This window comes from Pogonomyrmex barbatus, unplaced genomic scaffold (assembly GCF_055798465.1).
Source record: "Pogonomyrmex barbatus isolate J1 unplaced genomic scaffold, ASM5579846v1 scaffold21, whole genome shotgun sequence".
Taxonomy (NCBI): domain Eukaryota; kingdom Metazoa; phylum Arthropoda; class Insecta; order Hymenoptera; family Formicidae; genus Pogonomyrmex; species Pogonomyrmex barbatus.
The window spans coordinates 845,532-873,028 of NW_028297118.1; the positions used below are offsets into that span (position 1 = coordinate 845,532).

At 40.4% G+C, this 27,497-nt stretch overlaps 2 protein-coding genes across 2 annotated transcripts in view; both read left to right on the forward strand.

The window, feature by feature from the left end:
* Positions 1-27,497, forward strand: part of LOC105423092 (uncharacterized) — a 203,730-nt gene that overhangs the window by 50,106 nt on the left and 126,127 nt on the right. The window contains exon 3 of the transcript XR_016139529.1: positions 20,810-20,954. The gene's annotated coding sequence lies outside the window, so the exon portion shown is untranslated. The remainder of the gene's footprint in view (positions 1-20,809; positions 20,955-27,497) is intronic.
* On the forward strand, positions 11,432-17,941 carry LOC148936477 (uncharacterized). Its single transcript, XM_089078086.1, has one exon. It carries the CDS (start codon positions 11,674-11,676, stop codon positions 12,343-12,345), a length of 672 nt encoding a protein of 223 aa, XP_088934212.1. The 5' UTR covers positions 11,432-11,673; the 3' UTR covers positions 12,346-17,941.

Sequence of the window (27,497 nt, forward strand, 5' to 3'; positions counted from 1 at the left end):
AAACCAACGGTACAGAAACGCGTCCGGCCACCGCAGAATCCGGCCGTCAAATCTAAAAAACAGTCGGAGAACGACGCGTTGCCAAGGGCCGATCCTCTATTCGAACTCTTATCGATTGATATTGATTATTTCTTAGCAGCGCCGAACGGAATACCGCACGGCCGCAACAATATATAATATTAGATAAAATAAAAGAAGCATTTATTGCAGATGTTATTACAAAAGATTTATCTAATGAAAAGAGAAGACATAAAAGTACTACAATATTGAAATGTATGTATAAATTTTTTTAAGAAAAAAAATCGATGATTTATGTACTAATTTTTACTAATTAATTATTTTATTTATTAGAGGTTCCAATTGTTCGAATTATAATAATTGAACTAATGGAAAATGAAAAATTACGAAAAGAAATAGAAGGTTTAAAACACTACAGGAAGAACATCTACATCAGCAAGTCGAAATGTTTCGTACTTTAATACATAATAACGAAATAACATTAAAAAAAAATTGAAAATGCTTGGAAAGAAAAATAAAGTATTAAATAAAATTGTATAATAGAAAGGAAAAAATATTAACAATTTAAAAACATTATTCAAAGAATTACAAAGAAAAAATATGTTGATGGATGATGTATCATTTAATCTAAGTAATGAATTTGGAAAATTACTGCTTCCATTATTGAAAAATAAAAAAAAAATACAAATAAATCTTCACATGGTCGACGTTACTCCGAAGAGGTAAAACGGTTTGTCATTACTATGCATTATTACTCTCCTAGAGCATTTGAGTACTATTGTAACGGAACGTCCCTGCGCGCTCGGATTTTTCGGTTGAAACGCAGTACAAATTTTTATCGCTAGTCACGGACGCGGGGACGTGCGCTCGGATTTTTGCTCGTCGGATGCCGGGTTCGTATCGGGATGCGCGTTGCCAGGCAACCGGGCCCGTGCGTGTACGTTGCTAGGCGACCGCTGACGCTCGCCGTGACACGTGGGGCGGATGTCGCGGGAAAGTCCGAGAACGCTCCGACTTTCGTTAATTGATGGAGTGACAATACTGAGAACTCTCGGTATTGTCGGGAGGAGGAAAATCTGAGAACACTCTGATTTTCTTCGGACGGGAGATGCAAGAATATCGAGAACACTCGGTATTCATTGCGAGAGCGAGAAAGCGGAGAACACTCCGAATTCTCGAGAAAGGATAGAACAGGAATACGGAGAACGCTCGGTATTCGTTGAGAGAAACTTCTCTCGCTGTTCTGGTCGGAACGGTTGTCGGTGTTGGACAGGTTGGAGGAGCGGATAGGACTGGTGTCTTAGCTAAAAATTCGTCGGGTATTTATACCCCTATCCGCGCCACGTGTCACCGTTTAATTTGTTAATATAACAATAGCTGTCACGTTGTCGCTGCGTGACAGCTCGTCGGCGCGCGTGTGTCGGTCGGTCGCGGTCGGGAGCGCTCGGGCAGCCTCGGATGGCGCGGGCCGCATTAGCGCGCGCTAGTAATAGAGCATCCGAAAGATGCTTTGTTACACTATTAGTTAGCATTTGAATGTTTTTCTTTCCTTTTTTTATCCAAAATGTCCCAGAAAGTTTAATACTCATTTTCACTTATTAACTTATTAATTTATTAAGCCAATGATATGATTTTTTTTTGTTAGCTCATATGTAATCTAATAAATTGCTGTAATAATTTGTTACACCATATACAACGTAATTAATACAAAAAAAACCACATGTATCGTTGGCTTTAATATTATTACTAATATTGACATTAAAAATTTTCTTAATACAAATCAAGAGCTCACTTGTGAAATATTGTAAATACTTAAATATGTTATCCTTATTTATAAAATTACAGTAAATATAAAATTAGCATTATTTCTACTAATTTGGGACGTAACTTCTTTATAGTTTCTACTTTATAGTTTACTATTTATAAAATGAATATTTCCTCACATGAATTAAATGTTTTGTTTTGAATTTTTACATGCATTGTTAGCGTTTTGATTTTTCAATTATTAAAGTATTAAAGTATATGCTATATAGTATATGCTATTGTTTGTATATACATGCACAAAAAAATAATGTGCATTATATTTCATAATCTCATAATAATTTCATAATATTATTTAAGTCAACAATGTTTTCATAAAAAAATATTTATAATCCAAATGTATATTTACAACTGTCTTAATTTTATTTTTAAATATTATATAGGCTGTTTTCTAATATACATCGCCAATATTGAAAATCTATATTTTATGTAATGTATATTAGTAGTAAGTGGGGCACTATGGCGCGTCAAAACAAACCCCCATTACTTCCCACTGGCGCCAGGGGCGTGGCCCCCGACGGTCAAAAACTGGCAGCCACGTGGAAATGGAGCGTTCTGATTGGTCGGTGGGGATCGGAGATGATAATTAGGTAATTAGTGGGAGCGTTCTGATTGGTTGGCTCCGTAGCTGCCCGACGCGTGATTGGCTCTACCCATAGTGCCCCATGTGTGCGATTGGTTGTCGAAATGATAGATGAGATAGGAGAAGGGTGAGAAAGCGTCTGGAACCGATCGGAGTCCGAAAACAAAATGGCGACTGCGAAAAGAAATATGGCGGGTCTGTAAAAGGAATATACTTGTCGAGAATGGGATGTGATTTTTTGTTCACGTGGGATGGAGCGAAGAGAAGAAAACCGATTTTTTATGGAATTTACTGGTTGTATACGGGATATGAAGAATCCCGTTTTTCTTAGGGCGAAAGGTTTCTTGGCGTCTCATAGTCGGTGAATTTAGATAAATTTCTCGACTTGTTTGACATTTTTTGTATGGGGGAAATATAGGTTACGAGTGGATATAGGTTTTGAAGACATGAAATTTTCGGAGTGTAATAACCATTATTTACCAGCTCGTACGGTATTTGGCTGGAGGAAAACAGGAACGGACAGGTTCACACTAAAGGTTTCTGATGACGACGACGACGACGAACTTAGAGTTATACGAGGATTTTATCCTATCCACAAACACGCGGGCTGAAAAAATTTTCTTTCGACGTAACGATAACTATGCAAGCATACTGAAGGGAGAGAGAGAGAGAGAGAGAGAGAGAGAGAGAGAGAGAGAGAGAAACGCGTGGGTCAGGAAAGCATAAAGGTACTAGAAGACAATAGAAAAACACGCTCGCGCAGGCCCGCGTAAATGACTTTCAAAAAGGAAGAGTTGTGAAAAATTTAGGATAAAGGGAGAGATAAAGAAACGACGTAAATTTGAATTTATGTTACCAAGTATAAGTCGAATTTATTTTTCGCATATATGAATATGTTTTGTTACAGAATTATTCTTCTTGTTACAAAATTAAATATACGAATATTATATAAAAATTATAACTCACGATTCAATAAAATTATAATAGTAATTTCTTTAAATTTTAATGTAATTAATTCTAAAAATACAATATCAAAATATGTATCCAAAAATGGAAAATTATTTATTTGCGTTCTCACAGCAAGTTCGATATCCTTTTGGTTGCCTCGGACGATGAGTTTGATGATATCGGCGTCGATGTAATTGTTAGATAGACATAGTTTTATCTCCTTGATCAAATAACATGCGCACTTGTTAACAGTATCGACGACGGATGCTAGATGGTTTATACGAGCATCGACACATTTGACGATATTCTCCATCCCTTGAAAAGTAGCTTGTTGCATTACAACTGCAACGGAATAAGTTTTCCTTTTTTTCGACGGAGGTTGTTCCACCGTTTTCGAGTCTGCTTGCGTATTTCCGGTATTGTTTTCTTTAGGAAAATTTTCATTTTCCTTATACGTCACCAATACAGCTTTCGCACCGTAGGCAGAGGTGAAGTTGATGAATATGTTTGCAAATGTGATGGGATTTACTTTGCTTTTGCTGCTTCCGTTAAAGTATGCGTTCATGTACCGAATACTGTCTTGAAATTGCTGCCACGTGTCCGGATCAAAGCTGATTCCTTCTGCACAATTACCACTCAATTTAACGACAGGCTCGAAGATCTTTTTTTTAGATAATTGTAATCCCACGTGTAATTTCTTCGTATGAGAGGTATTGAGAGGGTACGTCGTAGAAAGCAGCAAATTTTGTTCCACATTTTGCACACAGTTCTTAAATATCTTGCGAATATTTTCTAGTTTAGTGAGATTCGCAGCTTCTTGTTGTCCGGCTATATTACTCGATGAGAGAATTTTGAACAAAATGTCCACTTTTAACAAACGAAAACTCGGAGGGATATTTTCGAAGTAGACGCTTCGAATGTCGTTACTCGAAGCAGTGTAGCGGTATATTACCTACCTATATCGCATCATCCCCTCCTTTGAAATAAATAAAAAAGTACGATTTATAAATAATATACAGTTAAACCGATTCTAGAAGATTCTAGAAGAAACGTGTATTTTCGCTTTGTCTCTGCTTTTTTTTCAAGGAAAAACTTTCCTCGAATAACAGAATTATTAGAGATTCGATCATGTTCGAACACACGCGAATCTTCAATGTTAGATGAGAAAAATTTTAAATAAATAAATTATTGAACATTCGAATAAACTATAATTTTACATTGCTTTTTTTCAAGGAAAGAATTTTCTCGAATAAAGCGAATATTACAGGTTCGATCACGTTCGAACGTGTCAGGGTATTAGATGAGAAAATTTAAAAATCATCGTAAAATCATCATAAATCATCGTAAAATGCAGAAACTATTTCAAGAAAAAGAAGAAAGTATCGAAATATACAATAGAAGTACGAGTAAGAAATATTTTATAAATGTTTAAAATTTGTTAATGTTTAATTTGTTAAATGTTGAAGAAGAGAACTTTCCTTCCGAAAAATTTAAATAACTATTTATTTGGACGTGCTATATATCTGGCGCCGTTTATACGCCGTTAGTAAACAAAAAAAAAAGTGAAATCGAAAAAGGGTCAAGCTACAAGTAATATAAATTTTTCAAGAAAAAATGATTTATTACCTGGGCTGAGATAGCATTCCTACCTCTCACCCTCTCGAAACTACAGGATAATTCTACAATTTTTTATAAATCTCTTTTGGAAAAGATTTTTCCTATATATAGTGCGTTTTGCGCTTTCTAAAACTATTTCTGAGTTGAATTCTTTCGTGCTTCATCTCGGTTTCGTCACGCGAGTTTGAAAAGTTTCGGCTTATTTTACGTGAATAAAGGTGCGAAAAATGGGCAGTGAAGTGATTAAAAGAAGCATAAAGTTAGCATCAATGTTGGATATTCGCATAAACGTGGAGAAATTTTTATCTCAAATATCTAACGTTTCGCTTGATGCCAACTATCTACTTTTCACACGTTTTTCCTGCGAATGTTCTGATACAATATTAGAAGTATTGTATCAGCTAGGATATTTTGGTACCGACGTGCATTTACTCCGGATTGCCGGAGAAGTAATTGAAACGCGACGTGCGGTTGGACACGAGGAGGAGGATGTGGGTGGTCACATCCAAAATCTCCTCTCTCACCTCCGCAATGGTAAGTGACTCTATTATTTTTATAAAAGTAACTCATATATCGAACTAGCGATTTAACTAATTTTTAATAATAAATTGTAGTAAGAAATGCGCGTCAAAAAGCCACGGCGATAGTGTATCCGCTCACCCAGATTCGGAGACGACGCACGGAGGACGAGCCAGAAGCAGGACCAGCACGTAAGTAATTTCGCTAAAAACTAGCCAGGAAGAATGTTAAAATGTAATTTTTACCATTTTCTAAGATTAAAATATTAAATGTTTTTAGGAAGGGCTCGTATTTTACCTACACAAGAATTGGAGGAGGAGGAGGAGGAGAAAGAGGCGCCTCCGGAAATTATTCAATTATCATCTGGTAGGTTTACATTTTAAATAAATAATCTTTAAAACAAATGATAAAAGGTAGAAAATCTTAATACAACTCTGTTTTTAGATACGGTAGTAAGTACTCCCGATCGACGTGTGTTTTCACCTGGTAAGTTGTTAGAGAAAAAATATTAATTAATTAAAGTACATAATATTTTTATTAATCAAAGGACATAATATTAATATCAAAAATAAAAATTTACGATATATTTTTCTTAGAATACGAACATATGTACTCCCCTATAATCCCAGAGGAGAGAATCTGGAGCGAGGAAGAAGGGGAAGAAGAAGAAGAAGTGCAGGAAGAAGAAGAAGAGCAGGAAGAAGAAGAAGAGCAGGAAGAAGAGCAGGAAGAAGAAGAGGAAGAAGAGAGGGAGGACGAGGAGGAAGAGGAGGGGGAGGAAGAGGAGATGGAGGAACGTGAAGAAGAATCTGAACAAAGCGAACAGGAAATTAGAGAAACACCGCCTGGTATATATTCCTTTTCTTAATTTCTCTTAATTTCTCGATTTATGTTCGTATTTAATTTTAAATTATTGAATTTTTAATAGGAATACCTCCCAGTCCTATTCTCTACGTGAGAAGGAGCCGACGATAAAAGACGTTACCTCAGAAAAACATGTATGTTTATCAAATTAAATACGAACATAATATTCTAAGCAAACTTAAAGTATTTTCTACAAAATTCTAATTTTTGTAACTTTTGTACAGAAGCGAACATCGAAGAGCCGCAGCGTGGAGGAGAACTTACTGCTCAAGAAAATTTGGAGGAGGGAGAGGTGGAAGAGGAGCAGGAAACAGCAGGCGAAGAAAGAGAAGAGGAAGAGGAAGAGGAGGAGGAGTCGGAGGAGGAGGAGGAGGAGGAGGCGGCAGCTGAGGAAGGAGGACAAGTGGAAGAGGAGGAGGAAGAAGGAGGACAAGTGGAAGAGGAGGAAGAGAACAAGCACGTGGCGGGGAGGTTAGAAATTTTAATCATTTAATATTAATCGGGGAAAATTCGCGCCGGTTTAGAAATTTTGCAATATTGGGAAGAGAGGCGATATTCCGTTTGCGTCCGCTACCCGAAGGAGCCGGTGTTTATAACTGGCTTGAAAACGCGTTCGCCGAAATTCATGCCTACGCGTTACATACCTCCGAACCGCACGATTACGTAGGGTTTTCATTCGATTCGGAGGATTTAACGCACGGCCCGGCGGGATTATCGTTTCGACCGGCACGCGACTTAACTCGCGAGGACATTTGGCGCCTTGTGAGTTCAGTAGCGCAAAGTGCCGGAGGTCTCGATATCGCGCGTGATTTTAACGTACGCGTTTTCAATGTCGCGGCATCCAGAGGTCGCGGACATGTTTCAAATAAACTCACACGGGAAGACGTTGCGAAACGTTCGATTTTATCAATCTCCAATTCCGATAATTTATGTTTTCCCCGCTTTCTCGTGACCGCGCAAATTTATACGAGCGCGGTACGTTGCGTGCGGGGGAACTTCACGAGCGGTGGAATGTGATAAGACATTAGAATTCCTCGTTACAACGCGAACTCGCGTTGGATTTGACGAGGAGAGCTGGTGTCACCATTCCACCGGAGGGTTGTGGGATTCGGGAAATAGAATGTTTCCAACGCTTTCTCGCCGCATCTGATATAGCTATTGTTGTTTATAATTCTGCTACTTTTGGACGCGGCGAGAAACCCTTATTTGACAGAAGCACGGTACTCGCCTCTCTAGAACGCGACCCTTTATATCGGCTAAATATTATATATCACGAGCAACATCGACATTATAACCCAATTTTAAATTTAAAAGCAGCCGCGGGGAGTAGAGGGGGGGTATTGTATTCCATGTAATATCGGGTATCACGAGGAAAAGGGTCACCGCTGTTCGAATAAATGTTCACATTGTAACAACGTGCCGCCGTGCGATCAACGCGAAATCGTGGAACTCGTTAGGTGTGAGATTTGCAAACGTTCATTCTTCGGAAACGCATGCTTCGAACATCATCGGGCGACAAAGTCGTATGACGGTAAAACTCCGACGAGCGTTTGTAACACCATTCGTCTCTGCGAAGGATGCGGGCGGGTTGTAAAAACGACAAAAAAACACGAATGCGGCGTTTCTTTTTGTAAAATCTGCAGTTTGCAAAAACTCGTAAACCATCTTTGTTATATGCAGTCTCTCTCTCGCGAAGACAGATTCTCTGTTGTTGAGTGCGGCGGGGATTCTTCTGTATTTGCGAGAGAGAGCGAGCAGAATAACTCAGGTGAGCGGAAATGCAAAAAGGGACGAGTGGCATTCGTGTTTTATGATTTTGAGACACGCCAAGACCAATCACTTGAGGGAACCGAAATAAAAATTCACGTCCCGACTCTGTGTGTCGCGCAACAGATTTGCGATTCGTGCGCGGAGATAGATGATTTGTCGGTGCGATGCGAGTGGTGCGGAGTACGCGAATTTGTTTTTCGCCAAGATCCGGTAAAACAATTTATCGAATTCGCAATACGTCCTACAAAACATTTTACACGTATTATTTGCATAGCGCATAACGCGAAATCGTTCGACGCGCAGTTTATCCTTCGGCACATTGTAGAAAATTATTCCGGATTAGAACCTCGTGTAATTTTAAACGGTACAAAAATTATGATCCTAACAGCGAATCGCGCGAAATTTATCGACAGTGTTAATTATATGCCAATGCGTTTGTCAGAATTACCGAAGATCTTCGGGTTACCGGATACTTGTGACAAAGGTGTCTTTCCGCACTTATTTAATACTGTCGATAATCAAGCATATGTCCACTACCCGATGTTCGCTATTACGCGCCCGAAACCATGCGAACAGAGGAACGTGAACGTTTTCTCGCGTGGCACGCAGAAATGTCGGGAAAAAATGTAATATTTGATTTCCAAATACTCGAGTATTGTCGCACCGATGTTGATATCCTTCGCCGAGCATGCATGGTCTTCCGAAAAATATTCTTACAGCGGAAAAACGTGTGTCCATTCGAGGAATGTACAACTATCGCTTCAACGTGCATGCGAGTTTTTCGGAAAAACTTTTTGCGCGAAGGAGAAATAGGAATCATTCCTTCGGGTGGATACAGATTTAAAGACCAGTCGCGCAAAGGCACGCAATGGTTAATTTTGAAGGAACGTGAGTTAGGTCATCGGATAATTCACGCGGGACGCGGACGTGAGTATCGTTTAGCGGAAGGCATGCTCGTCGACGGATATTACGAATGCGAGAATGGGGGTGAGACGCGGCGTCACATCTTGCAATTTCACGGTTGCTTTTTTCACGGATGCCCGTCTTGCTATCCATTAAATCGTGATAAAACGCTCGAAAATTTTAACGACACGTTTGACGCGCGTTACGAACGAACGGTTGCAACGTCTTGGCGATTACGTCGTCAAGGATATATCCTAACAGAAAAATGGGAGTGCATTTTCGACGAAGAAATGCGCGAGAATCGAGAGATGCGTGAATTTCTCGAAAATCACCCCATGGTGCAAATCCCACCTCTCGATCTTCGCGATGCATTTTTCGGCGGACGCACCGGCAATATCGCGACTCGATACGACATTACGGGCACCGAGAAGATACGGTACATAGACGTATGTTCTCTGTATCCGTATGTATTCAAGACCGGAGTTTTCCCAATTGGTCACCCGGATATTTATGTGGGCGAGGAATGTGCCGATTTAATTGGAATTGCGCCAAATTTTAATTTTACTCCGGTCGAGGGTCTCGTACGTTGCCGAGTACTTCCCCCACGTGATCTCTTCCACCCTGTACTACCGTACCGCGTGCGCGGTAAATTATTATTTGCTCTTTGCCGTACATGTTGCGAATCATTTTCTCGCGACGCGTGCACTCACGACGATCCTGCGGAGCGCGAGTTCGAGGGCACATGGGTGTCCTGCGAATTACGCAAAGCAGTCGAAAAAGGATATCTCGTGACGCGGGTAGACGAAATTTGGCAGTACAAATCTACGCGTTATAACTCCGAAACGCGACAGGGAGGGCTGTTTACCGAATACATCAACACTTTTTTTACAACTGAAACAAGAGGCGAGTGGGTGGTCGAGCGAATGCAACGACGATGTTGCTAAAGAACGCTACCTGAGGGAGTATGAAGCAACCGAAGGTATCATTCTCGATAATAACAACATCGCACGTAATTCCGGCTTACGCTCCGTCGCCAAACTCTGCCTTAATTCGTTTTGGGGAAAATTCGGCCAGCGGAGTAACCTGCCGAATATAGAAATAATAAGATTCCCTCAGCGTTTCGCCGAATTGCTGTCGAGTCCTGAACACGAGATAGTCGATGTATTGCTCGTTAACGAGGATGCGATATACGTTTCATAGCGGTTAAAGAGCGAAGCGGTGGTACCTTCACCGATAATTAACGTGGTGATAGCGGCATACACGACGGCACAGGCGCGATTAAAATTATACGAATATTTGGAAAAATTAGATCGTCGTATTATATTATGATATGGATTCATGTATATATACGAGCAGCAGTGATCCCGAGGAGTATGAACCGCGTACAGGTAATTTTTTGGGTGACATGACCGACGAACTCGAGAGTTACGGGCGTGGTAGCTTCATCGAGGCGTTTGTCTCTGGCGGACCGAAATTTTACGCGTACGTGGTACGTACACCGGACGCATGAAAATATGAAATATGTAAGATAAAGGGGATTAAATTGAATTTTGAAAACTCGAGGCTGCTTAATTTTAAGAGTATTTATAATTTATTATTAAATAGGGAAAAAGAGGAAGAGGAAGAGATAAATCTGCGATTTAAAACAATTCGCCGCACCGCGTTTCACGAAGTAATAATGCGAAACAAGGTGAAAACGTGTGCTCTTGTTTTATTAAAACGCAGATTTATCGACAATCTTCTTTCTTATCCCTATGGTTTTACGATATAATATTTTACTTAAAATTAAGTTAGGTTAAGGCTCGGATTTTTTCCGTCCTCCCACTAATGTAAATATGTACAGAATATGTATACAGAATAAATATGTTTTGTAAAAATTAAGATTATTTTTATTTTAGTTATAGTTTACTTTAGTATTAAATTTAAGAAAAAAATGCGAAATTTGAAAAATGTATATTATACGGTTTCGATTAGAAAATGTAAAATTACAAATGTAAATTTGCGTTTAGTTATTAAGAAAAAATATAATAAAAATATTTATTTCTCTAATCGTAAGAAAAAGTATAATAAAAATTTTGTAAAATTAAATTTTTAAATCCAATTTTTTCCCACTTTCCTATAATTTTCCTATAATTTTCTTTTATCGCTAATTTTTTATATAGAAAATATTTTGAATTTTTTATATAGAAAATATTTTGAATATAATAGAGAATCATTAAAATACTTTGTAAAATATCTTTTAAATTATAATCCTAAATTATAATCGCATAAGTTACGATTTTTAAATTTGTAAAAGAAAAAGTTATAAATTTTTACGTTCGTAATAATAAGTATTTAATTATTTTTTCCACGAGTAAGTTTCTCCGACTTAAATTAGCTTTCGAGGAGCACCGCGTACAAGCTCGTAAGCGTCGGTGCTCTCGCGGTGGACGCTCGCACGAGCGTACGAGCGCGGTTTGTCGCGGACGGGTACGAGCTCGTTACGCAAAGATGCTGGCGCGAGCACACCTCCGCCGCGGTGGAGCCCTTCCGCGAGTAAGCTAATCTCAAAAATTTCTGAGAAAAAATCAAGTGTTCCATTCCTTTGTTTATTAATCCAAGTACGACGCGCAAGGCGTTCATTTCGCGAAATGGATGTACGCTGGAAACATCCGTGGACGTCGATCGTGTGCGGACCGAAGGGATGTGGAAAAACAATCTTTGTAAAGAGATTTCTTCGTCATTTATCCGCTATGGCAGATGTCTACTTTGAGAGAATTTTGTTTTATTACGCCGAATGGCAGGATGCTTATCAGCAACTTCAATACGAAACTCGAGATTCCGCAATCGAATTTCACGAGGGATTACCGCGTCCGGAAGATTATTCTAACGATCCAACGCGCGCGAAATTGATAATAATTGACGATCTTATGAGGGAATCATCCACGAGCGAAGCGATCGTGGATCTGTTTACCAAGGGAAGTCATCATAAGAATCTCAGCGTAATTCTCATCACGCAAAGTCTCTTTCATCAGGGCCGTGGACAACGTGATATATCTCTCAACGCGAATTACTTTGTGGTTTTCAAAAATCCACGAGATCGCGCGCAAATCCACCATCTCGCTCGACAAGTCTATCCCAACGATCCAAAGTTCCTCGAGGAAGCGTATCACGACGCCACGTCTCAACCTCACGGATATTTATTGCTCGATCTGAAACAATCGACTCCTGACGAATATCGTTTTCGCACGTGCATATTTCCCGATGATACGCTGAACTATGTTTACGTATCGCGCAGATCCTTTTCCGGAAGTTTCGTATAAAAGTATCGTACTCGCATTCTCTTGCGACAGCGCAACTTCCTCGTGATGAAGAAGAGAAGAGAATCCTCGGTTAATGCGAGAAAAATCGCAGAACATTCGATCGGTAAGAAAAATATCTGTCTTCTCAAAGCGCTGTGTTATTTGAACAAAAATCAACGCGCCTCTTTCTTAGGCGGATGAAAAATTCATTCGTTGTATCCGCGAGCGTTTTTAATACTCTCAAGGGTAACGTCCCGCTCGAACGTTCTGAAAAAAATCATCTCAGCAAATATAAAGCATCTTTGCGTCGCATAGCGAAAAAAGACGGCAATTGGAAAAGTAAGAAAAAGCTATTACTACAGCGAGGCGGATTTTTACCTTATCTCATAGGGCCTATACTTTCGTTCCTATTTTCGAAAATTATCGGAGAATAGTCAGCGAGAGAGAGAGAGAGAGAGAGAGAGAGAGAGAGAGATATCGAGTAAACCTAATGGAAAGGGCAAAAAAGATGGTCTTGATTTCCACGGAAAATCTCGAAGGAATGCAGCATCGTCTCCGACAACAGCAGCAAACGGAAATAGACATCGGGGAAAATTCCATGAGGCAGAATTCGGAGACGATACATGGAGAAAATTTAAATTCCGTACAAACACCCGGAACGCCTTTGTCGCGGCTCGATTCCGATATGAGCAAAATTCTTAATTCTCCCACTCCGCGCGATGTAAGTGAGAAATGGAAATTGTATAAAGAAGTACTTTGAAGATATCTCCATTTTAATAAAGCGCAAAAGGAAGATTCGGCGCGTAACCCCGCCGATGAGAACAATTCAGATGCGCAGGAGGGAGACATGGTGGAACCAGCGCGCGAATCACAACCATTGAGCAAACTTTCCCATCTTGACGGGCAAGTAAGTAATATACTACGAGGTGAGTCTCTGCGTAAGCGCGAACGGCAAAGCGTCGAAAAAATATTAGAAAAGGTGCCGAAAAGTTTTCGCGCCAAGGCGCGTTTACTTTTGAAACATTTGATCGATAAAGCAGTACCCGCGAGAATTACTTGGGACGAGGAAGGAATCGTGACTATCGATGGTGATGTTATAAATGATTCGAATATCACGGAACTGATAAACGACGCGATGCGAGAGAGAAAAACCGTGAAAGCAATAGGAAGAGGTCAGTTTGCGCGATTACTACGTACGACAAACACCCCGGCTGTACTCGTAGGAAATAAGGAATTGTTAGCAACCACATTTGTCAAGATATTATCATCACCACAAGCGAGTTCCACTCCGAAAATACCGAGAAAACTTTCTACGTCAATGCCGGCGACGTCGACGGCGACAACGCGGAAAAGAGTACGAAAAAGGGACAAAAACACCGAAAGACCGAAGAAGAAGAGCGAGCGAGGTGCGCATTGTTTCTTTCACCGCGTTTTCGTAAAGACGATATCCCTATAACCTTCGCAAAAGATTCTCGATAGGCAAGAAAGAGACGCTTACTCGATTGGAGTGAATTGAAATGACCAGCCTTGAAAATTTGTATTACGATCCAGCGCACTATGCGGGGTATTCGGCAACGGATAACTTGTCGCGTGCCGCTAAACCGAATTTCTCTCGTAAAGAAGTAGCTCGCTGGCTCAAATCGCAAGACGCGTACACGCTGCACCGTCCGTCGAGACGAAAATCCGCGATTGCATTACAACGTGACGAATATCGACGATCTGTGGGAGGCTGATTTGATCGAACTCCATAATCTCAAAAGTTACAACGACGGATTTTCTTATCTTCTCGTGATTATCGACGTACTTAGTAAATTTGTTTGGATAGAACCGCTGCGGGATAAAACGAGCAAATGCGTGACAAGCGCCTTCCAAAATATTCTCTCGAGAAGCGATGGTCGAGTACCCGTGTACTTGCAAACCGACAAGGGGGTAAAGAATTTATCGCGCGACCGATGCAAGATTTTTTAAAAGAAAGAGGCATACGTTATCGAGTAACTCGCAATTCGGACGTCAAAGCCGCCGTCGTTGAACGCTTCAATAGAATGTTAAAGGAGCGAATGTGGCGCTATTTTACACATAAAACTACGCGGCGTTACATCGAAGTGCTGCAAGATATCGTGTGCGCTTACAATCACACTCGTCATTCGTCCATCAGGATGCAACCGGCGACCGTTATGAGAGAAAATGCTCGCATCGCACGCGAAAATATGGAGCGGCGTAGAGGCGCTGGAGAGAAGGCGGCGTCGAAAGTAGTAGAACAAATTCGATGTTAACGATCTTGTTCGCGTCAGTAGAGCAAAAGCCACTTTCGAGAAAGGATACGAAGCGCGGTGGAGCGAGGAAATATTTCGAGTTTGTCGCGTTCTTCATTGGCGAAGACCCCGCGTGTACGAATTGTGCGACTTATCGGGTGAACACATCGATGGGATTTTTTATGAACAAGAATTAGCACGGGTCAGAAAAAATTTGAGGGAGGAAGAGTTTATCGTCGAGCGCGTGATAAAAAGCAGAGGACGCGGTGCTAATAAACAGCTGCTAGTTAGCTGGCAAGGATATCCTAGTAAATTCGACAGTTGGATTCCCGCTTCGAGTTTAACTTTTCTCCAAGATGGAGGAGGAACAATTTTTTATGGTTCTTCCGAGCGATAGCAGTAAGAAGTATTTCCCGGGAAATGCATGCTCTTCTTTCACCACTCAATTACCTCACGGCATACATTTATTCGGGGAATGGGAATCTCGCGCTTAGCGAGATTCAATTTCCCGCCAGTCTTTTTCACGTACGTCGAAACGATAATAAGATTAGATTTGTTAATTTGAAGAGCGAAAAAGATGAGAAAAATGATGATAAGTTTACGGTGAAAGAATTGCACTTACAGACGGGGGTTTATGAAAATACAGAGGATCTTATCTACGCGATTAATAAAGAGTGCAGACGCAGCGATTCGCATTTTACTTTCGAACTACGAAAAGATTTAGGTGGTAATGTCCGTATAAGCATCGATTATAACGACAACTGTACTCTCATTCATTATATAAATCTATCAGCTAATATTTTTCAAATATTGAAGATCAATCGATGATGCCGGCACAATTTACCGTCACAAGTTACCTAATTCCGACGAATTAACGCCGTTTTTGAAACTCGGTTATGCCATCGGTGATGGACGCACTGTATTTTTCTGGACTGCAGAACCCTGTAGTCTATGGCACGGTATCCCTGGTAAAATGTACGTTTATTGCGACATTTGCGAGCCTTACATAACCGGCGATACGCGGAGTCCGCTTCTTCGGATCGTTCCAACCGAAATACCCGGATGTAATTACACGTACGGAACGAATTTAGTAAAATATTTCTCCACTTTGCAATATACTCCTTTGCGTCAAACGAAATTCCATAAAATTGAAATAGATATAAAAGATCACCGTGGAGAAAAAATATCATCTGTATCCGGAACGCTGATAGCAACATTACATTTTAGACGCGTCCGTTAATTGCCATTCGCGGTGGAAAGTCTACGAAGCTTTGAGAAAAAACTAAGTCTCCATGGAATACGACGAGTATTACGAAATGCAAAACGGTGAGGGCAGGGGAGGCGGAATTCCACGAATTTTCGTCGGTTCAGCCTATCAGCGCGGTCATGGGATCGGTAGTTTCCTCGGAGGATTATTTAGAAGAGTACTTCCTAATCTAAGCAGGGGAATGCGCGCAGTCGGGAAAGAAGCTTTACGCGCCGGAATTGGCGTGATGGAGGATGTTGAAAACAACACTCCGTTCAGGGAAGCAGTCAAAACGCGGCTCAAGGAATCGGGCGGAAATCTTAAAAGAAAAGCCAAAGAAAATATAAGTAATTTGATGAAGGGCTCGGGATATAAAACATCCACGAAAATACGACCGGGTCAGTTTTCCTTCGGAGGGCACGACGCACGCACCGCTAAATCCGGGAGAAGCGCGGTTCGTAAACGCAGACAAGTCGGTAAAAAAAAGAAATCATCGAAAATTGGCGTGAAAAAAATGATTAAAAAAAATCATCGAAGAGGAAAGCGGGCAAAATTAAAAAGGCAACGAAAATCGACGAAATAGCGGGAAAAAGCACACCGTATCCGATATATTCGCTTAACCAACGCACTTTGTAAATTTGAGAGATATGTCCTTTCTTCATACCCACTCGAGCGAGTGTTTAAAGAGCGAGCTCGATCTTTTCAGTTTACCTCCTACTCAAACCAGTATCGAGAATTTGCAATGGGTTTATTACAAACCGGTGACCTCGCTCGCGGACGACGCGCCTATAGAATTCGTCGTACCCGGGCACGGAGAAGATTATCTAGATCTCACGCATACCATGCTAAGTCTTCGCGTGCGAGTGGAAAGTTTACCCGATCCTGGAACATCGACAGCAGGAGGAGGAGGAGGAGTGGGAGAAGGAGAAGCAGGAGGAAACAAAGTAGGCCTTGTGAATCTACTACATTCGATGTTCTACATTCGATGTTCAACCAGATCGACGTGTACTTCAATCAAAAACTCGTATCACCCCCAAACAACGCCTACGCGTACCGCGCGTACATCGAAACATTGTTAAATTATTCTTCACCGGCAAAAACTTCCCATCTGACTTCCTGTCTATGGGACACGGACGAACCCGGTTATATGGACGCGCTATTAGAATCGAACAACCCCAATCAAGCTCTCGTGAGACGCGCCCGATACATCCAAGGAGAACATTCGGTAGATCTAATAGATTATCTTCATTGCGACGTGTTTAATCAGGATAAATTTTTAATTAACGGAGTGGAGGTTAGAATGAGACTCGTTCGCTCGAGAGATGCATTTTGCCTCATGGAAAGCAACTCAACGTCGAAAATACGCATTCTAGATGCTAGTTTACTCATAAGAAGAGCAAAAATAAGCCCCGCAGTGTTACTCGAACATGCGAGAATGCTGAGTAAAACAACCGCCAAGTATCCTCTGATGAGTCGAAGTTAAAACATTCACGATTCACGCCGGAGTGGTAGGAGAATCGATTGATAACGCGATACTCGGGCAACTTCCGAAACGAGTAATAGTCGGATTCGTCGATAACAAAGCGTTTAACGGCGACAGAAAGTTAAGTCCATTTAATTTCAAAAATTACGGCATAAATTTCTTTTCGCTATATGCCGATGGCGTGCAAATTCTAAGTAGACCGCTGCAACCGAATTTCTCAAAAGACCATCCGCTCTATGTCGAGGCTTATAACACCCTCTTCTCAGGAACATGCATCCATTTTCTAAATGAGGGGAATTCTATAAGCAGAGAAGATTATGCCAAAGCTTTCACGCTTTTCGCTTTCGATCTCACTCCCGATCTATCGGCAAATTGCACCGGACATTGGAATCTTGTCAGACATGGAAGTTTACGATTAGAGGTGCGATTTGAAAAAGCTATTACCTCAACGATTAATTGTATCGTTTACGCAGAATTCGATAACGTGTTAGAGATCGATTCCTCGCGTCAAATTATCGTTGATTTTAGCGGATGAGACATACTCGAATTTCCCCCTCCTACCGTTATCTATTTTTCATTTCTATTTCTTCGAAAGCTTAACAAAAAGTAGCCGCAGTTTTGCTTTAGACGCGTCGTCACTTCGTGCAAAATAAATTGAAAGTATATTCTACGTATCATGGATATAGTTATCGATATACAAAGTTTCCGCGACGCTGAGGGAAAGTTTATGCCGAAAGAAGTAGCGGTTGTCGCCATTAACGAAGCATTCATAAGTCACTGCATTATGATGCCTCCATATCCATTTGTCGAATTATCCGAAAAATACAGACGAGAAAACAACTGGCTCTCTCGAAACTTCCATGGAATCGAGTGGTTTGACGGAACAGTCAATTCCAAACATTTCAGCTTTTTTGGCGGAGCTATGTGAAATTGCACGGCAAGCGCGTTACATATACACCCGAGGTCGAGAGAAGATACATTATTTGGAAAATACACTCGCAAGAAACGTATACAATTTAGAAAGAATCTCTCCAGCTTTCAAAAACCTGTCGGAAGGCGAAGAGCATGAATTGCGCTGCAGTCATCACGGGTTTCAGCGAAATTCCGACAAATTTCATTGCGCGTTACGCAACGCATGCAAATTGAGATACTGGATGCAATCTCAAGAAGGGAACTGCTATATAAGCAGCGCTAATTCTTTTACCATTGAAAATTCCGATGACAGTGATACAGAAAGCGAGGTTTTTACAATAAAACGAAATTTTTCGAATCTCGTTACGTGGAGAAATAAGAGATTAGAAAAAGAACAAGCGAGGTGCGAACAAATAAAAGCCGAGAAAGAAGATCTATCGAAACTCAAGAATGAAAAAAGGAAGCTTCTACCCTACAATCCTCGCAAGAGGATAAAAATATAACGACACCGACGAGCCAAAAAACAAGTCAAACATCATTCCACACAGCGGAAGATGAATTCACTCGAAATCTTACGAGCGTTGCATCATCTTAGTATCGAACATGCGGGTGTGTATCCTGCCGATAAAATCCCGAGGGTGTGGACGAAGTCGACGGCCATCGTCGCGAACACTGATAATCACGATCATCCTGGACAACACTGGGTTGCTTTCTACCTAGACAAGCATGGGGAAGGCACATATTTCGATAGCTACGGACTACCACCTCTGGATTCCAGATTCAATCTGCGACTTCGACGAAACTCTACTACTCATAAATGGAACATCTCGCGATTACAGGACACATTTTCTCAGACCTGTGGACAATATTGCTGCGTATTTCTTTATTATTTGTCTCGCGGTTATAAGCTTAAACAATTTTTCAAAATATTCAGCGAAGATTACGAAGATAATGATAAGCGTAATCGTATAATTATTTCGTAAAATCTTTTTTCATGGAAAAAAGAAATGTGAAAAATCTCATGTAACTTGCTGTCATATACAAACTTGTACTTTTAAGGACAATTAAACATTAAAGAAACACTATTATGGTATAATTTGTATAATGATGTAACAATAAATCTAATTTTTGTAACATAAATTCTTTGTTCATTTTACTTCCTTTCCCTCCGATTTAAAACCAATTTTAGCCACATAATTCCAAGCTAGAAATATCTAATCATTTTTTAAATATTTGTTATATTTGTTAATATTTGTTTAAATATTTTTTATTTTTTAAATATTTGTTTACCATAGAATTAAGGAACATAACCTAGTGTATAACTCCAAATGTTAGAAAAATCTAGAGTTTACATCTAGAAAATTTTTTCAATCCGAGTGTTTGTCTTAGAATAAAAGCTTCGTATAACTCCGAATTCGACGTCATCGACGTCAGAAATATATAGTGCGAACCTGTCCGTACTCGTTTTCCTCCTCCCAAATACCGTATGACCTGGTAAATAATAGTTATTACACACCGAAAATCTCATGTCTTCAAAACCTATATCCACTCGTAACCTATATTTCCCCCATACAAAAAATGTCAAACAAGTCGAGAAATTTATCTAAATTCACCGACTATGAGACGCCAAGAAACCTTTCGCCCTAAGAAAAACGGGATTCTTCATATCCCGTATACAACCAGTAAATTCCAAAAAATCGGTTTTCTTCTCTTCGCTCCATCTCACGTGAACAAAAAATCGCATCCCATTCTCGACAAGTATATTCCTTTTACAGACCCGCCATATTTCTTTTCGCAATCGCCATTTTGTTTTCGGACTCCGATCGGTCCCAGACGTTTTCTCACCCTTCCCCTACCTCGTCTAGCATTTCGACAACCAATCGCACACATGGGGCACTAGGGGTAGAGCCAATCACGCGTCAGGCAGCTATGGAGCCAACCAATCAGAACGCTCTCACTAATTACCTAATTATCATCTCCGATCCCCACCGACCAATTAGAACGCTCCATTTCCACGTGGCTGCCAGTTTTTGACCGTCGGGGGCCACGTCCCTGGCGCCAGTGAGAAGGTGGTGGGGGTTTGTTTGACGCGCCATAGTGCCCCACTTACTACTTATATTATATATAATTTTTCAGTACATTGGTAGTGTATATCGAAACACGGCCATAGCTTACAGTTTACTAATAAAACTATATAAATACAAACTAAAATACAAACTAAAATAAATATATAAATTTGTATCTATTAAATGTCATTATATTAAAATAATAGAGAATATAAAGATTAAAAATACATATAATATATAATTTATCTTAGAATATATATGTCTATCATGTACACATTTTAATAACATAATTGTAATTATAAAATAGTGTTCTTTTTAACAGTTAAATGACAATTTAATGTTTTATAACATTATTAAAAAAATTATAAAGAAGTAAGAGATTTCATTAACCAGGATTTTTAGAATTATTTCATCTAATATTTATAATATTAAATTTACAATTTAATTTTCACAGAACAATATTTAAGTTACTTTCTTTACCAGCTGTAAGAAATTGAACTTTATTGATGCACAATCTTGTTTCCAGATACATGTTTTAAACGCTTTAAAGGAACTTAAAGAAGAAGATAAAGACTGCTGCTTAATATTTGATAGCATGGTTATACATCAACAATTATTTTGAGACAAACAACAGCACAAATATGTGCTGTTGTTCCCAAAGTAATATATTGGTAAGTAATATATTGGTTTCTGTGATGTAATAATATAAATATAGAAATTATGGAAACGGAATGTACAGAAGTTTCAGTCTTTATGTTAGTTTCTTTAAAAGGTGTTTGGCTTATTGCATATTTTTTAAAACATAGTATAACTGCAATGACATTGGATGAATTAATCAAAACTACCTTTATATTATCTGCAGAATCAGGCTTAAAAATACAAGCAGTTACGTGTGATGGTGATACTGTCAATTGTAGTGCTTTACAAATTTTATGTGCGAATATTTTTGTAGATAATTATATGAATATAAGAAATTTCTTTCCATATGTTATTTTGAATTATAAAGTGCGAATGCTTTTAAATCCATGTTATATGGTAAAATTAACTCGAAATATATTTGCTGATTACAAAGAATTTAAAAGTAATGAAGGTTTGATTAAATGGGAACATATTACTCAACTGCATAATCTTCAGAAAAAATTAACTTTTAAATTTAAAAATCACTTAAATAGCTAATGTATATATTGGAAACAAAACAAGATGAAAATAAAGTACACAATTCAAACTTTAAGTTTGTCTGTAGCTAATGCTATTCAGTTTCTTAAGAAGAAATTTCAACAATTCAAAGATAGTGAAGGTATGATAAAGTTTATTCGAGTAATTGATAGATTATTTGATTTCTTAAATTCAAAAATTTCTTTTAGTAAAAGATTTAAAAAACCTGTTATTCCAAATAATATACCATATTTAAGAAATATGCTTGAAGAAAATATAAAATATTTATTTTTACTGCAAAATAAAGAAAGACAATTATTACTTTATAATGATAGAAAAACTTTTATTTATGGTATAGCTATAGTAAAATCTGTTTTGGATGTAGCTGAAGACTTATTTGCAGAAAATCTATCATATAAATATGTATTAACTTATAAATTTTCTCAAGATCATGTGGAATTATTATTTTCTAAAATAAGAAATCGTCATGGATATAATAATAATCCCAATGCATTACAGTTTAAATATTCTATATGACAAATATTGTTACACAATGACATTAAATATTCCACAGATTAAATATTCCACAGATTGCATTGAACTTGATGCAAATACAAATATTGATGCAATTTTTAAAATTATGTGGAAAAGAAATACAATATACATTCCATGATTTAACTGATAATAATAAAAATGAGGATAAATTTAATACTGAGCCAATACCTTTTCTTCAATGAAAAAATTAAATAAATATATTATATACTATTTAAATATTAATGAGATGATTCTCGGTATTAGATATGATGTAGTAAAAGGGCAAATGAAAATCAGCGCTATTTGCACGATGTGCAATTACATTCTTTATTACAATTTAAAAATATATAACAATATATACGTTTCGATTCTAGTTTGAGTCATTCTCAGTGTATACAAAAAATAAAGATAAGATACCGTGTTCATCCGACGTGCTCACTAACGTTAATTTCGCTAATTCGAATTAATATGATCGCATCATCATGTCATTCTTAAAGAGATAGGACAATCTTTAAGAGTTGTCAATTATTGGATGGACACGGCTCACACAAAACCGAACGCGCAAGAGTGCGGCACGGTTCGCATTGAGCAGCACACCAACAGCGCGTCCGCATGCCTTCAACTCCAAGATTGAATCTGCCGTCACCGTCAACTTGCAGAAAAGAAATAATTGTTGTTATTGGTGAACCGGGCGTTCTTTTTCTTTGTGAAGCTGTCACCTCTATCGTCGCGCGAACAGCGGGTGAATCGGGCGAGTCGCGGGAGTGCCGGTAGCGCGAATTGATAGCGCGAGTGATAATTAGTGTAGCGGATCTAATGCCGGTGCCTGCGACGATCATGTCGACCGTCCGCCACAGAGGGAAGCCCGGACGACGTCTCGCCCCCCTCCCCAGCGGCCATGCTAACTCATCGATATTAATATTATTTTTTGTCGTTCCGTAATGTTCAATGTACGCGTCATTTTTGCAGTCTTTAAATGTTGCAACGCATATAGAATGATGTCGCATTTATACGTTGAGTGATGTTGGCAATTGCGAATCACTTCAGGGTAGTGTCGCGTATCTTAATGTTATCGCTAGCGTTCGCTTTAGTACGGTGGTTGTTTGTTATTCTTTTTTTTTGTGTGTATTGCGTTATTATATTTTCGCGAGCTAAATTTTCAGCACCTCTTTGCTTGCGCATGGTGTTACTCGGGCTACGGGCTGCTGCGCATTTATTGCCGTTTTCAATTGCGTCACTCAACTAATTGCATGTTTGTTGTTTTATATTTGTTGTCAATCTCGCTCCGAATTTCGAGTGTTCGTTGTGGCGAATTTCGAGAAGCCGGCGTCGAATTGTCATGAATATTATAACCGAAAGTGCTCATTATTGCCGATCATCACTGTGTATGTCGCGCGCCCTTCGAGTTAGCTGTACTTTACTGCATGATTGGCAAGATCGCATACGTATTGCAAATTGTTTCGGGGTTGCATCGAAAAGTCTGCGAATAAACTCATTAATTATTAACTACTGTTGTCAATTATTCATTGGCCTTTTCTCTCTCCCTCAAGAGTGCCCTGATCGCCGAAGCATTCCCTCTCCCTATCCATATCTGAGTAGCAGTGCAATCTGTCACCACGTGTTGCGTCTCGGCCCGCGAACAATTAGAATTCCGAACTTCGTGGCACGTTCCGCGTGCCTGGCACCCAATCGTATTTTTGTATATGAGCAGTTCATGAGTCATATCGAGTCGCTGTCGTGTGCCGATAAATTTTGACGGGCCGGGAGGCGCGGACGCGCGGCGGATTTGGACGGTGCGGTTGCTGCTCGGGAGATCGGCGACCGACGAACTCAGGGCAGCCATCGCATAGTAAAAAAATTATCAAATATTGATTGCTATAATTGTTTGTTAAATTTAAGGAAAAATAATAATGAATATAATTATATTCATACTGCAACATTTGCAAAATTCTTGAATTTTTGTAATAACGGTGGTTTAATCAGTCCATCTAATTGCGTATATAATAATAATAATCTTTATTCCATGTTCTCGTAGAGGTTATATAATGCACAACAAATTCTTACATCTATCGTTAATCTTAAATCTAACTTAACCTAACTTATAACTGTCTTATCTTAGTCGCACGCTTACCCCCCCCACACACACACACACGCACGCACGCACGCACGCACGCACGCACGCACGCACGCACGCACGCACGCACGCACGCACGCACGCACGCACGCACGCACGCACGCACGCACGCACGCACACACACACACACACACACACACACACACACACATACCCTGGCCAGAGACTTCCGCTTCCGTCGCAGGTTTCTTCTTCACATAGGGAAGACATTAACGGAAATTATCTATATTTTATTATCTTCCCCTAAATAGTTCAGCATTCGCGCCTAATACCTTTCTCTCTCTCTCTCTCTCTCTCTCTCTCCTTCTCCCTCCCTCCCCCTCTTCCTCCTCCATCTTCAATTTCCCCGCCTCTCTGAAATTCTCCAGCTCAACCAATCCTTCTCTTCACCTCCCTCTTCTAGTACTATCTCTACCATTTCCTGTCAATTTCCCTCCCCTTTCTATCTGCCCCACACTCCTTCCAGACATGCTCCCATGTCCCTCCCGTACACCCTATATACTCTTTCTTCTTCCCTTCCCCAATAAATCCCCTCTCTTACGCTCTCTCCGAGCCTAAACCTTGCTATCCTCACTTACCGGCTTTCCGTCCATCCCTTTTTTTAAATATCCCGAAATGCCATTCCCCTTCATCTTCCCAAACCACTTATTAAATTTCGAGGTCTCTATTCTCTGCCACCCTTCCTCCCTTTGCAGAGTCCTGTCCCTCTCCTCCAGCCTACCAAAATCCAAAGACTCTTCCCCTCTCGTCTCCTCCAACATAATCAGGTCCCCCTTTTCTGAAAGAATTTTTCCCTTTCCCTCTTCCAGTCCGACATCATCACCCCGGCTAAAGCTTTTCTCTTCATTTCCTTACAACATTTCCTTGCCACTTCACTACTCCTCTCACCCACTAACCATCCACTCCCACTAACCTCCCTCTCTCCTCGAAGCCCCAAGCCCTTCTCTCCGCCCTAACTCTTAATTTATCCTTCTGCAACTCTTCCCTTATCATGTACCCCGGTGCCTTCCATCCTACTCCTAACATTCACCTCAAACCACCATCCTACTTCTCCTGCATCCTCTCAATCCTTCCCTCTCCCTCCAACCCCATATCACCGTCTATATCAGTGCATCGAAAGCCACACCCTTTCCCTCAGCCCTCCCAAACCTCCTCTTTCCGATCCCTCACACCTGCCCCAATACCGCAGCTCCTCTCTTTAGTCTATCTCTTATCTGCATCTCCTGCCCCTTTCTTTAGAAGACGTACCCCAGGTACTTAAAGGTCTTCACCTCCCCCACCGTCTTTACCTTCCAGTTTCTTCTTACTCTCCTTCTTCTCCTCCTTCCCTTCCCAAATTTCAAAATTTTTTACTTCTCTACATTTACAACAAGACTCTTTTCCTTTACATATTCTTCCAATCTCGCCATCATTGATTTCATCCCATCTTCCTTCTCCGCATCATGTCGTCCGCGTACGCCAACGTGTACAACTTCCCTTCCAATAGTCTCACCCCTCCTCATGTATTCCTCTATGTCCGTAATCAGGAGGTTAAAGAGATCCAGGCTCAACGGACAACTCTACCTCACTCCACTGGCCGTTCAAAACGCTTCACTCACTTCCCCATCCACCCTCCACCTTATCTCCTTGAAAAGGAAACCTTGTCCTCGGAAAATGACATCTATTACCAAGCTCTCCTTTATCCCTCTCCTTCTCATCCCCCCAATATCTCTTTATCCACCGAATCAAAAGCTGCCTTCAGTTCCACAAAGAATGCCACCTCCCTTTTTCTTTACTTAGTTGCCTGTTTACCAGATAATTTAAGGCATAGATGTTATCTAACGTGTCCATTCCTTTCCTGAAATCCATCTGGTTCTGCGGTACTAAGCTTTTCTCCTCTATCTCCTTCTCCAGTCTTTCCCCTAAAATTATAGCATACATCTTGTACAAGACCGACATCAGGATCACTACCCTGTAATCCTTTATCCTCTCCCTCTCTCCCTTTTTCCTTATCGGTACTATTATCCCATCGTTCCAATTCTCTACTCACTCCCACCCCTTCCAAATCTTATTGCATCTATCACACAAAACTTAACAACCTCTCTCCTCCATATTTCCACATCTCCCCCATAATCTCATCGCCTTACCTTCCATCAACTTACCCACCGCTTTTATCATCTCTTCTCTCGATATATCCGGCTCAATTCAATCTGATTCAATATCCCCTTTCCTCCTAACGCCTTTCTCTCCTCTCATCATCCTGCTCTTCATCTCTCCTAACAGACCCTTGAAGTACCCTACCCACCTTCTCCATCTCTATCTCCTGATTTACCCCCTCCTCCCCTACCTTTCCCTGTTCATCGCCTCCCACATCTGTCCTTCCGTCTTCGCCTTGCCTTCCTTGCCACCTCCGTCCACCTCTCATTCTCCTTTTTCCTCTTCCTTTCACAATTCCTTATACTCTTTTCTGCATTCTCCGTATCTTTCCCCCTCCCTTTCCCTTCTTCCACCTCCTAAGCTCCTTCCTTTTCTTGTATTCCCTACATTTCTCATCCCACCATTCCCTTTTTCTCCTTCCCTATCCGTCCCAGCTATATCTCAACAATTCTCCATTTCTCTCCCCTTAACTTGATCATCCTCGAGATCAGCCCCTCCTCCTCCATTTCCTCACTTTCATCTCGATCCTCCTTTTCACTCCTATCACCCTCCTATCGTTCTTCCTTTTTTATTCCTTCTCTTTGCCGGCTGCACCTCCCATCTATATCCTTTTGGCAGCCTTCCTCTCAGTTTCCCCCATCCCTTTTCCTCCATCCATGTCTTCGACATAACTAGCACATTCCAATCTTCCAGCCTTTTTCAGAAGTCCTCATCTTTCTTCCCGAGTTCTGCCACGTTTCAAAATGCAATCCTATAGCACCCCTTCCCTTTCTTCCTCCTTCCCCTCTCCAGCACTTGTCCTCTTCCCCAGCCTCTTTCCTTCTCCTTCCTCTTTCTCATCAATCTGTCCTCCTTCTTACTTCCCCCGAATTCCCTTTCCCTTCTCCCCCCCTTTCTTCTTCCTGCCCTATCCCTCAAAATCTCTTCCGTCTCGTCCCAGACCATCATTCCCCTTCGATCATCACCCTTCCGTTCCCTACTCATATCTTCGCCCTTCTCCTCTCTCCCGCCTCCTAAGCCTTCATCTAGATTTTCTCTCCTCTCACGTCAGGTCATCCTCAATCCATATGTTTCCCCCTTTCAGACTTCTCTTCTTCCCATTAACTCTCTTTTATCACTTTCCCTCAGTCTTACCGCCATCCCTCTTCTCTCCTCATTTCTGGTCTTCATCATCCTCATCTCCTCCACCCTCACATCTGCTTCTATCTGTCTGAATACCTCCTCCATCCTCTTCCTTGCATCTCCCCTGCTCCTT

Coding starts and splice junctions, on each gene's coding strand:
- LOC148936477 (XM_089078086.1), top strand. CDS start 11,674: ATGGATGTACGCTGGAAACATCCGTGGACGTCGATCGTGTGCGGACCG.